Consider the following 12206-nt stretch of genomic DNA (forward strand, 5'->3'; position numbering starts at 1 on the left):
CTGCTTAAAAACCTCCAAGGAAGGAGAGTCCACCACATAGCTGTCAACCCTCCCTGCTGTTTCCCAATGCTATAATAAGGGAATTTCGCACAAAAAGGGGAAAGGTTGACAACTATGGTCCACCACCTTCTGAGGAATGAGTGGATATGTTCCATTGTTAATAATAATAATAATAATAATAATAATAATAATAATAATAATAATAATTTATACCCCACCCATCTGCCTGGGTCTCCCCAGCCACTCTGGGCGGCCTCCAACAAATATCAAAATACAATACAAAGTCACAAATTAAAAACTTCCCTAAACAGGGCTGCCTTCAGGTATTTTCTAAATGACAGGTAGTTGTTTATCTCTCTGACCCCTGATGGGAGGGTGTTCCACAGGGCGGGCGCCACTACCGAGAAGGCCCTCTGCCTGGTTCCCTGTAGTTTTGCTTCTCGCAGTGAGGGAACCGACAGAAGGCCCTCGGTGGTGGACCTCAGTATCCGGGCTGAACGATGGGGGTGGAGACGCTCCTTCAGGTATACAGGACCAAGGCCGTTTAGGGCTTTAAAGGTCAACACCAACACTTTGAATTGTGCTCGGAAACATACTGGGAGCCAATGCAGATCTCTCAGGACCGGTGTTATGTGGTCCCGGCGGCCACTCCCAGTCACCAGTCTAGCTGCCGCATTCTGGATTAATTGCAGTTTCCGGGTCACCTTCAAAGGTAGCCCCACGTAGAGCACATTGCAGTAGACCAAGCAGGAGATAACCAGAGTATGTACCACTCTGGCGAGACAGTCTGCAGGCAGGTAGGGTCTCAGCCTGCGTACCAGATGGAGCTGGTAGACAGCCGCCCTGGACACAGAATTAACCTGCTCTTATTGCCAGATGTTCTTCCTAAGCTTTAGTTGGAATCCCCTTCCTTGCAATTTTAATCCACTGGTTTGGGTTCTGCCCTCCAGAGCAGCAGAAAACCAGCTTGCTCCATCCTCCATGTGACGTGACAACCTTTTATATATTTGAAGATGACTTTCTCCTATCTCCTCTGAGTCTCCTCTTTTCCAGGCCGAACACCCCCAACTCCCTCTATTGTTCCTCATAAGGCTTGGTCATCTTGGTTGCCCTCCTCTGCACACATTCCAGCATGTCAACATCCTTCTTAAACTGTGGTGGTCAGAACTGGACACAGGACACCAGGTGTGGTCTGACCAAGGCAGAATAGAACAAACCACTGAGCCTAGGGCTTGCTGATCAGAAGGTCGGTGGTTCGAATCCCCGCGACGGGGTGAGCTCCCGTTGCTCGGTCCCTGCTCCTGCCAACCTAGCAGTTTGAAAGCACGTCAAAGTGCAAGTAGATAAATAGGTACCACTCCGGCGGGAAGGTAAACGGCATTTCCGTGCGCTGATAGCTCAGTTGGTAGAGCATGAGTCTCTTAATCTCAGGGTTGTGGGTTCAAGTCCCACCTTGGGCAAAATTTTCCTGCATTGCAGGGGGTTGGACTAAGTGACCCTTGTGGTCCCTTCCGACTCTACATTTCTATGATTCCAGAAGCGGCTTAGTCATGCTGGCCACATGACCCAGAAGCTGTACGCCGGCTCCCTCGGCCAGTAACGCGAGATGAGCACGGCAACCCCAGAGTCGTTCGCGAATGGACCTAACAGTCAGGGATCCCTTTACTACTTATTATTATTAAATTAGATTTGAGTATTGCCCTTCATCTGTAGATCTCAGAGCAGTTCACAGCATAAAAATGTAAGATAAAAACACAAAATATATAATAAAAAAAGAACTTCCCTTGATCTGAACATAAAACTTCTGTTGATGCAGCCGAGAACTGCATTAGCTTCACACTGTTGCAGGACAACAGCTTTCTCATAGTCCCCGAGGCTTGGTCAACAGCATCTGGATAGCCACAAGGTTTCCCCCACTCCTGAGCTAGGAACTTAGAAAGCTGTTTGTTCCCAGGCCAGACAATTCCTCCATTTTGTTGTGTCAGCTTAATCTATTGCCTATCAAGTAATTACAAGAGCACAGCTCATTCCTCCCCACCAAAAGAAACTCTGCACTGCTAGATCTTCGTGGTGTGTCAAAATGAAACACTTCTTCTTTTTAAATGCACACAGGCACGCATGTCAACTTGGCATTTCAGGAACTGCAAAGTGGGTCAGGTTCCATTCTCTGCTTCTGTACGGCATCTACAATTTGCACTCACTCCAAAAATACGCACCCCATATTGACAAATGCCTTGCATAATTTGCACCTGTTTCGTAATGGAAACAGCTGGGAGTCGGAAACGTTAGACAGGTCCACATGCTCTGCTGTAATACCTTAGTGCCACACCATCTCAGAACTCCTGCCTGTATTTCTCCCCGCCCAACCCCAATTCAACAAGGGCAAAGTCCTGTTGTATTTTTTCCCTACACAAGCAGGTATATTTATATGCCACTAGTCATAAGAACAGCCAGCCCAGCTTACAACAAGAGTATGTAAAACCACACAATAAAAACCCGTATGAAAAAGTTAAAATCAGTAATCAACTAACAGTTGCGGAAAGATGTATTCCTCATTGCCTGCTTCCATCAGGAATTTAAATGTTGAAACAGAGGGTGCCTGCTGATGTTCCCAACACTTCCTTTGTTGTTGTTGTTCAGTCGTTCAGTTGTGTCCGACTCTTTGTGACTCCATGGACCAGAGCACGCCAGGCACACCTATCCTTCACTGCCTCTCGCAGTTTGGCCAAACTCATGCCAGTCGCTTCGAGAACACTGTCCAACCATCTCATCCTCTGTCGTCCCCTTCTCCTTGTGCCCTCCATCTTTCCCAACATCAGGGTCTTTTCCAGGGAGTCTTCTCTTCTCATGAGGTGGCCAAAGTATTGGAGCCTCAGCTTCAGGATCTGTCCTTCCAGTGAGCACTCAGGGCTGATTTCTTTAAGGATGGATAAGTTTGATCTTTTTGCAGTCCATGGGACTCTCAAGAGTCTCCTCCAGCACCATACATACTTCCTTCTCTTACCTGAGAATTATTCTGACCTTCTGACTCTCAACTCCCTTCAGCCCAAGCGAGCATGGCCAATGGGCTCTGTCCACTGCTGGCCTCGTGACAAAGCCATGCACACTCCCCACGTCCCAGGAATAAAAAAGTCCTAGCTAAAGTAAGCCAGTTTTCTTGTGCTAAGGTCCTTTCTGTTCCAGGGATGAAGAGGTTGGAGTCCCAGAACTGTAGTTCACACGTAAGCCTTGAGGCTGAACTACCACAATGCACTCTACTAGGATCTGCCCTTGGGCCTGGTTCAGATGCTCCAGCTGGTGCAAAATGTTGTGACCAGATTTTTTGCAGCTGCACTAGCTACCCATCTACTACTGGGACAGGTGTAAGGTCCTTGTGTTAATTTATAAAGCCCCAAACAACTTAGGTCCAGGGTTTGCCCGAACCCTTCTATCCCAGTGAGATCACCTGCAGGAATGTTGTTGGTTGTTCCCCGAGGTGGTGAAGCTCCCTTGACAACAACAAGCAACTGAGCCTTTAGTGTCATTGGCCTAGCCCTGTGGAACTCTCCGCCACTGGAGATTCAGCAGACGCTTTCTGTGCCCACTATGAAACGCCTGCTGGAATTTTTTCTATTCTGCTGGGCAAGCAATTAAGAATGCATCTTTCCACATTGGTTAATAGTGGTCTGTTTCTAGCCTTTTGAATGCTTTTAACTGTGTATGGCTTTTGTGTTTTCACACAATATGTGTGTTAAATATTGGTATACAAGTACCGTATTTTTCGCTCCATAAGACACACTTCTTTCCTCCTAAAAAGTAAGGGGAAATATCTGTGCGTCTTATGGAGCGAATGGTGGTCCCTGGAGCTGAATTGCCCAGGGGCCAAAAGAGGATCATGCTTTTTATTTTACAAAGAGAAAAGGGAGTGTTGAAAGGACCCGCTCAGCAGCTGATCAGCAAGAGATCGGGAGAGAGATAAGAGTCCCGGCTCCCTTTCAGCCCCGCCCTGCATTGTTGAATGTGCTGCAGAGGGAGGTTGTTTGTTTCCCCAGCGACATGTGACTGGCTGATTAGATTATCTGTCTGGAAACTGTAGAAATGGCTCCCTTTCCTTTAGAAGCTGCAGAAATGTGAGTTCAACCCCATAAAAATGGGGCTTTTCCTTTTTGCTTTTCCCCCTTTGGAAAAGCAGCTGCAAAAACTTTTAGCTGATCCTCAAAAAACCAGGGCTTTTCCCTTTGCAAAAAAGCTGCAAAACTTTTAGCTGATCCTCAAAAAAACAGAGTTTTTAGAGGAGGAAAAACCAGAAAAATATTTTTTTTCCCTTGTTTCCTCCTCTAAAAATGAGGTGCGCCATATGGTCCGGTGCGCCCTATGGAGCGAAAAATATGGTACTCTTGTAATTAAGCATCTGGAGGAGGTGAGGTTCCCCACCCCTGCTCCACTCAGTCTACACCAGCACCCGGAGACGCATCTTCCTCTAATTTCACCCAGTGAGGTTGCCATGCCTTACCTCCTCCGTCACTTTCTTCCTCTTTTGCTCTTTGAAGCTCTTGGCAAGCTGTGCAGGATACCAAAGGCTCAAAACCACAAGGCACAGGATGATGGGGAGATAAGAAAGCAGGGAATAGTACCTATAAATCTGAGCAGAGACAAAGAGAACGGCTGCAAGAAAGACAAACCCGTGTGTTCCACTCATAAATCCCATTACAAGCGACAACTCTCCCCCTGCTGGATAACTCCAGCAAGTTCCTACAACCAGTTCAAGGGGCTTCTTCCTCCTCTGCATCAATTGTGGTCCTTGCAGAACCCAGCAGGGAGGAAGAGGAGGGTAGGGACAATGCTAGAATTTGTTGATTGCCCGTCATTGCTTCTGGTACCACCTGCGGGTGGGCTCTCTGCTTTCACGTCCTACCATTAGATCCTGAGCTGAAAGCTCCTTGCCTCACCGACCTCCTGGATCCTGATTCCCAGCAAGCCCTTTCTTTGCCAATGGTTGGGCCATGAGGTCTGCAAAGATGGGCCAGGCACACACAGCTATGGCGCCATTATGGGCATCATATATTGCTCAGAACATGGGTAGGTGCTGTTGCCCACCCCTCCTGCAAAGCAGCAGCCCGCCTCTCCAGCAACGGGCTTCCTCCTTGCAGCCATTTCGAACTGGCCCGTACCAACCAAAACTCAGGGCCTTCCAGCCTCCCCGGTTGCCTTTACCTTGGGCGACTGAGGGCATTCCACCTTCTGCCAGAGATGGACCACGCAATGGCACCAGGACAGCAGGCAGCCCAAGAAGTACCCAGCTCTGTGCCTGACCGTAGCACATGCAATTAAGGGGTAGTAGAAGGCAGGGTAATAGAGCAAAGCCATGATCTTCCAGTACTCTGGAGAGGGAGGTCAAGGGGGAGAGAAGGGCAGAGGTTAAGAGCCTCAGCCGGACAACAAACAGAGGCAATTCAGCAAGGCAGGCCATGCCGAGAGCATGCAGGGTGGAGTCAGCGATGGGGCTCCCACAAACATCCCTGGCATCAGCTTCCCCCATGCAAAAGAGCTCCTTGGAAGCTATTCCCTTGGAAGAAAGACAGGGGTGGTGCTTAAGCTGCCAAGGCAGTGTCGCTTTTGGTTTAGGGGTTCCTGCACTGCAGGGGGTTGGACTTTGAATCCCCTCCATCTCTGCAGTTCCAGGATTGTATGCTAGGGATGGGCAAATTTCTTAAAGGTCCACTTTCTCAAAGTTTAGTTCTCTGCACTGACACATACATCAGGCTGCAAATTCTCATTCTCTCTCTCTCTCTCTCTCTCTCTCTGTCTCTCTCTCAGTCCTCATGAAAACCTGTCAACATTTTAGTGATTATTTCTCCTAACACACATCTTCTGTATGCCGTTTCCCCTGATGTACGGTACATATCCTTGCAAGCAACTGCCCCCAATAGCAAGGATATTTGTTCACTAATATATGCATTTATGCACATTTTCTTCTTATATACACACTTTTTGCTCTGAATCGCAAAATTAAGAAAAGTGCATTTTTTGTTTAAAGAAGAAAGCACTGTTTGGGTTGACATATTGTTTCAGGAAGTGTAAATCAGGCAGGTTCACCTTTAAATGTGAACTCAGTTGAATTTCTTCCCTCTCCTGAGCTTCCACCTATCCCGTGAACCCTTCCATCATCTGTGGGGCATTGTCCCGGAATGGATTCCTGGCATTCCCAGATTGCTCCCAGCCATGCATTGGTGAGAGATCTGGAAATGTAATGGTCTGGTCTACCCTCCTGCCCTCCAGCTACCACATCAGTTTAGGAAACACCCTGTAGAATAGATAAGGAATTCTCCACGGCTGAGCTCTGCAGGATTAATGAGTGATATGTGTTCATATTTAAAATCACCCATTTACACCATGTCTGGGGAACTCCAACCACGCAAATTGTGTGTCCACAGTGTGTTCATTAAAACTGTGCACACAGTTGCACAGCGGAGCAGCTCTTGTGATAGCTGATACAAAACATGATTATATTAAAACGGAAGGGGGTGACATATGTCAGCTCTGGGGCAGATTTCCCCAACCTGGTGCCCTTCAGAGATTTCAGAGGTCCCCTCCCATCAGTCCTAGCCATTGCCACCCTAAGCCCTGCAAGTCTTTGTCGAAGTGTGCAGCCAGGCAGCTGCTGGCAACAGGAGGCCCAAGAGTCAAGGCAGCAGCTGGGAAGTGGGCACACTTGTTCTGCTGGCCTGACGGGGCCCCCCTTTTTTGCCTGACCCTCTCAATTGGTCATTTCCCTTAATATGCACAACTGAGATCTTATGATGAAGGGCAGTATATAAACCGAATGAATGGATGAATGAATTTGGGGGCCATTTCCCCATACATAATACATGTTTGTATGCTATTTTAACAGATATACAGTGGTGCCCCGCTAGACGAAAATAATTCGTTCTGCGAAAATTTTCGTCTAGCGGGTTTTTCGTCGTGCGGAGCGGCAATGACAGCCGCGCTCCGCAAAACGAAAACAAAAAAAGACGAAAATTTTTCGTCTTGCGAGGCAGCCCCATAGACTTTTCCGTCTAGCGGGGCAGCCTTCCGCTAGACGAATGCCTTCGTCTAGCGAGTTTTTCGTCTAGTGAGGCATTCGTCTAGCGGGGCACCACTGTACAGGTGAAACTCGAAAAATTAGAATACTGTATCGTGGAAAAGTCCATTTATGTAAGCAATTGTTTTCATTAGCTACTGGAGTTTAATATATGAGATAGACTCATGACATGCAAAGCGAGATATTCCAAGCCTTTGCTTGTTATAATTGTGATGATTATGGCGTACAGCTGATGAGAACCCCAAAGTTGAAATTGTTAATTTGGGGTTCTCATCAGCTGTACGCCATAATCATCACAATTATAACAAACAAAGGCTTGACATATCTCGCTTTGCATGTCATGAGTCTATCTCATATATTAGTTTCACCTTTTAAGTTGAATTACTGAAAGAAATGAACCTTTCCACGATATTCAAATTTTTCGAGTTTCACCTGTATACATTTTATGTACACGTTACCCTAACATATGCATTTGCATTGCAAAATTGAGAGAAATGAAACTTTTGAAGTATGTTATATATTGTTTCAGGAAGTGCAAATTAGGGAGAATCACCTTTAGATTAAGGTTACCAGATTTTTTTCAATGAATCCAGGGACACTGTTCCACTTCAATGGATTTTGTATGGGGACTGATTTGTAAATCCGGGGACTGTCCCTGAGAAACAGGGACATCTGGTAACCTTACTTTAGATCACTGTATTTAAAGGTGATTCTGCCTAATTTGCACTTCCTGAAATAATATATAACATACTTCAAAAGTTGCATTTCTCTTGTTCGGCCACTGCAAGAAGCAGGATGCTGGATCTTGGATCTGATACGGCAGGGATCTCCACATTCTCCACGTATAAATCTTACAGACACAATGCAGCTTTTGGAGCCCTGAATGTCTCCAGAGTGGCGAACAATACACAAAATTAAAAAAGCATGGTGTAAACCATTGAAGATGGGTTCTCTCCTGTGCCCATGGCGGCAACCTGGTTATGACTATACAGGGCTATAAAGTCCTATACAGCTTAGGCCCAGGCTCTGTGAAAGACTGTATTCTCCCATATAAACCTGTCTGGGCTTTGAGGTTGGGAAGGGGGGGGGGGGCTTCTCTTGGTCCTGCCACCCCCACAGGCATGCTTGGTGGGGACATGGGGCAGGGCCTTCTTGGTGGCTGCTCCCAGACAACTTTGGAAGTCCCTCCCTGGAGAAGCTAGACTGGCTCCCTCCTTGTGGTCCTTCCATTGGCAGGTGAAGACGGCTCTATTCTGACAGGCTTTGGGGAATCAATTGTTTTATAAAGGAAAGGGCTTTTTAGAGTGCTGTGCCAGTTTTAATATCTGTGTTTTAATAGATTTGGCTTTATAAACTCTGATAGAATTAGAGTTTAACTACTTTTAAACAATTCGCTTGTGTAACTTTTTAGCTTTGTGTATTTTATCTGGGTTGTTTTGATTTACGTAAGCTGTCCTGGTCTAGTGAAAAGAAGGATATTAATAACAACAACAACAACAACAACCCTCAGTGTTACCTCGATTCTGGGTCGAGGAGCCGGTGATGAAGGGCAGAGGGTCGCTATCCAGAACCAGGATGCATAAGGAGGAGAAGAGGATGCCAAAAACTGCCACAGACAGCCCCTTGTGACCTTCCTCTTCCAAGAACTGCACAGGGCTTAAGGGGGAACAAAGACGAGAATGATTTTTTTTTAAATGACCCATTTGCACCAGCAGAGCCAGTGTGGTGTAGTGTTAAGAGCGGTAGACTCGTAATCTGGGGAACCGGGTTCGCGTCTCCGCTCCTCCACATGCAGCTGCTGGGTGACCTAGGGCTAGTCACACTTCTCTGAAGTCTCTCAGCCCCACTCACCTCACAGAGTGTTTGTTGTGGGGGAGGAAGGGAAAGGAGAATGTTAGCCGCTTTGAGACTCCTTTGGGTAGTGAAAAGCGGGATATCAAATCCAAAATCTTCTTCTTCTTCCCTCCCCACAAACTCTACCGACATGCAGACACACAGCATACCCAGAGAGGAGACTGAAGTGCATCCACACCATTTCAGTGTCCAGCTTTTGGAACGATGGGGTGTGTGCTCAATGCATTCATGCTGTGCATGGACAAGAAGCTGCACAAATGACTTTGTGCGTGGTTGTATGTATCCAAAAAATTCACCCAGGTAGCAGAAGCCAAATACACCTGAGCTTTTCACGCTCACTTGCTATATGCAGGTGCGAATGGCTGAACTCAGGTGGCCTAGGGAACTGTCCAATAGCCGCTTGGGCGATCGACCCAGCTTTTGCAGAATTTCCTGCTGTAACTGGCAGTGACTGTCCGGCGTCTAGAGCCAAGAAGGGCCCTTACGTGTCACCTGCGACCCGACTCTTTTCCGGAGATGACCGCAATTGAGACAGGGACCTTTTGCATGCAAGACAGATGCTCTACCACTGAGCTGTGGGCTGCCCCTCCCACCAAAGGGCACAGAGAGGTGCAACTGCAATCCTGGGAAATGTGCTGCCCATGCCATGGTCCCTGTTGCCACATCCTTCATGGAGCCTGCTCTTCCCCTGGCAATACCTCTTGCTTCTCTGGAAGGAGGGTGGGAAGAAGGCCTCCCACTAGTATGTGGCCCCTGGAAGGCTGCCCACAAGAGAATGTGGCCCTCTGCTTGAAGTAGCCTCCCTCCTACACATTCATTTTACTAGATGCGTAATGGCTAGAACATTGGACTAAGACCTGGGAGAGACCAGGGTTCAAATCTCTACTCCAGCATGAAACTCACCGGGTGCGACCTGGGAGGTCAGTTCCTGCCTCTCAGCAGGACCTACCACACAGGGTTGTTGTGGAGATTAAGTGAGGACTAGGACCTGGGAAAGACCTGGGTTCAAATCCCCCACCCAGCCATGAAGCTCCCTGGGTGTGACTTTGGGGGCCAGTCACTGCCCCTGGGCCTGATCTACCTCGCAGGGTTGTTGTTATCAGATTAAACGGGGAGGGGGGCGTTTCATGTGTTGAGCTCCTTGGAGGAAAGGTGGGATAGAAATGTATAAGCAAGCTTTCCACAACCTGCATACATTACATTGTGCTGACCCACATAAATCTGCTTATTTTTGCATAATTTGATCACTTTCTACTAGTCATGGGGGGCTGCAAAGAACTATGTAGGGCAGGTGTCGGCAAGGTTTTCCGGCCATGGGCCAGATCGCCCATGCGCCGGACATGCACAGTGCGATGCCGGAAATCACATCTGAGCATGTCCGTAGTGCCGGAAATCGCTTCTGCACATGCCCAGACGCCGGAAATCATGCCTGCGCAGAAGCGATTTTCAGTGTCTGGACATGCACAGACGCAGTTTCTGGTATCTGCGCGTGTGCAGATACCATTTCCGGCACCACTCGGCAAGTCCCCACACCGCGCTGGTTTAGTGCAGCGCATGGGGGGCTTGCCGAGCCAGCGGCTCCGTTTGCAAGTGGCTCATGGGCCACATCCGGCCCATGGGCTGGAGGTTGCTGACCTCTGATGTAGGGCAAAGCTCATGCAGCCTACACACATGCCAGACAACGGGAAGGACCTCTTGGACCTGCCTCTGGCTTCGATGGTCCTACCACAATCACACGCCGCCCGATTTGCCACCTCACAACCTGACGAATGACAATCGTCAACCTTAGCTCAGAGACAGCAAAAGACAATGTCCTCCATCCCTAGGCTGCATCTGGGCCGCAGAGGGGTACCTTAGCAGTCCAGGGGCTCCATCCCAACAATTTTTATAGAGTTTCTTCCGTTTCACCAGCAGAGAGAGAATCAGCAAGACGGCCAGCTGCAAGAGAGGACAGTGATGTGGATTCAATGAGAGCAACAAAGACCGTTGTTTGCACAGCTCCAGCCCATCTTGATAAATATAAAATGTGGCAGATCCAGGAGACAAGGGCTTATGGGTTTATAGCAGGGCCCTGCTGAGACTGCCCTGAGGTGTTGATTTCTTTTTTGCTTTTATTTGACTACGTAATATATTAGAGTGCTGACTTGAAAACAGACATTTTCCTCTGTCTCTCCAACACTCTGGAAAGTCCTTCTCTCCATTGTGCATGAAGCATCTTCAGTTACTCGCTTTGCAGAGACAAACCGTTTGCATAGGCTTTGGGTATGGAACTTTTAAAGCTCTGCTTCATTAGATTATTTTAGTGTCTTCTTATGTTTCATACTGCCATATACTCCTAACATTTTTTTAAAAAAAATATATTAAGCAGTTTAGAATTACAGGTGAAATTCGAAAAATTAGAATATTGTGGAAAAGTCCATTTATGTAAGCAATTGTTTTCATTAGCTACTGGAGTTTAATATATGAGATAGACTCATGACATGCAAAACGAGATATGTCAAGCCTTTGCTTGTTATAATTGTGATGGTTATGGCGCACAGCTGATGAAAACCCCAAAGCTGAAATTGTTAATTTGGGGTTCTCATCAGCTGTACGCCATAATCATCACAATTATAACAAATAAAGGCTTGGCATATCTCTCTTTGCATGTCATAAGTCTATCTTATATATTAGTTTCACCTTTTAAGTTGAATTACTGAAAGAAATGAACCTTTCTACGATATTCTAATTTTTTGAGTTTCACCTGTGTTTTAGTATAGATCAATAAGTATCCACCATTATGCTTCAGCTCTATGAAATAAAAAACAATGGGAGACCTTTTACATAAACGAGAAACATGATACACCAACGCTATAGAAATTAGTTGACAAAACATTTCAGTTTCGTTTCACAAATGTCCCTTACAAATGAAATTAGACTTCGCAGGCAAGTTAGCAATACCTCTCCTCTTCCCTGCTCACAGCGATGTCTCCCGTGTGACTTCATCTTCCTGAAAAATTGTCTGTGTGCTCCATTAGCAGGAGACGACTTGGAAAAATACTTACTGATACTGGAGCCATGCAGGCGTGGTAGAGGTCGTAAGGGATGGTGGGGTGGCAGTCTGGGATAACCTCAGGAGTCATGCTACATGAAAGAGAAAAGCAAATGTTTAAAATACATTCACTTCGAGAGGTACACAGTTAGACTATGGAACTCCCTGCCACTGGAGGTAGTGATGGCCACCAACTTGGATGGCTTTGAAAAAAGGACGAGGCAAATCCATGGAGCTAAAGGCTATCGGGGGCTCCTA

The 12206-nt window shown here is 47.0% G+C and overlaps 1 protein-coding gene and 1 non-coding gene across 2 annotated transcripts in view; one reads left to right on the top strand and one right to left on the bottom strand.

Annotated features, from left to right (window-relative positions):
- The window catches only part of STRA6 (signaling receptor and transporter of retinol STRA6), a 40053-nt gene that overhangs the window by 21139 nt on the left and 6708 nt on the right, over positions 1 to 12206 (bottom strand). Inside the window, exons 2-6 of the mRNA XM_033160589.1 lie at positions 11962 to 12040; positions 10770 to 10855; positions 8580 to 8719; positions 5194 to 5360; positions 4493 to 4621 (exon numbers count right to left, since the gene is read on the bottom strand). Coding sequence (XP_033016480.1) covers positions 4493 to 4621; positions 5194 to 5360; positions 8580 to 8719; positions 10770 to 10855; positions 11962 to 12040 — 601 coding nt within the window. The remainder of the gene's footprint in view (positions 1 to 4492; positions 4622 to 5193; positions 5361 to 8579; positions 8720 to 10769; positions 10856 to 11961; positions 12041 to 12206) is intronic.
- Positions 1388 to 1460, top strand: TRNAK-CUU. The gene has a single exon. It is a non-coding gene; the product is annotated as a tRNA-Lys (tRNA).

Source organism: Lacerta agilis, chromosome 9 (assembly GCF_009819535.1).
Source record: "Lacerta agilis isolate rLacAgi1 chromosome 9, rLacAgi1.pri, whole genome shotgun sequence".
Lineage (NCBI taxonomy): Eukaryota > Metazoa > Chordata > Lepidosauria > Squamata > Lacertidae > Lacerta > Lacerta agilis.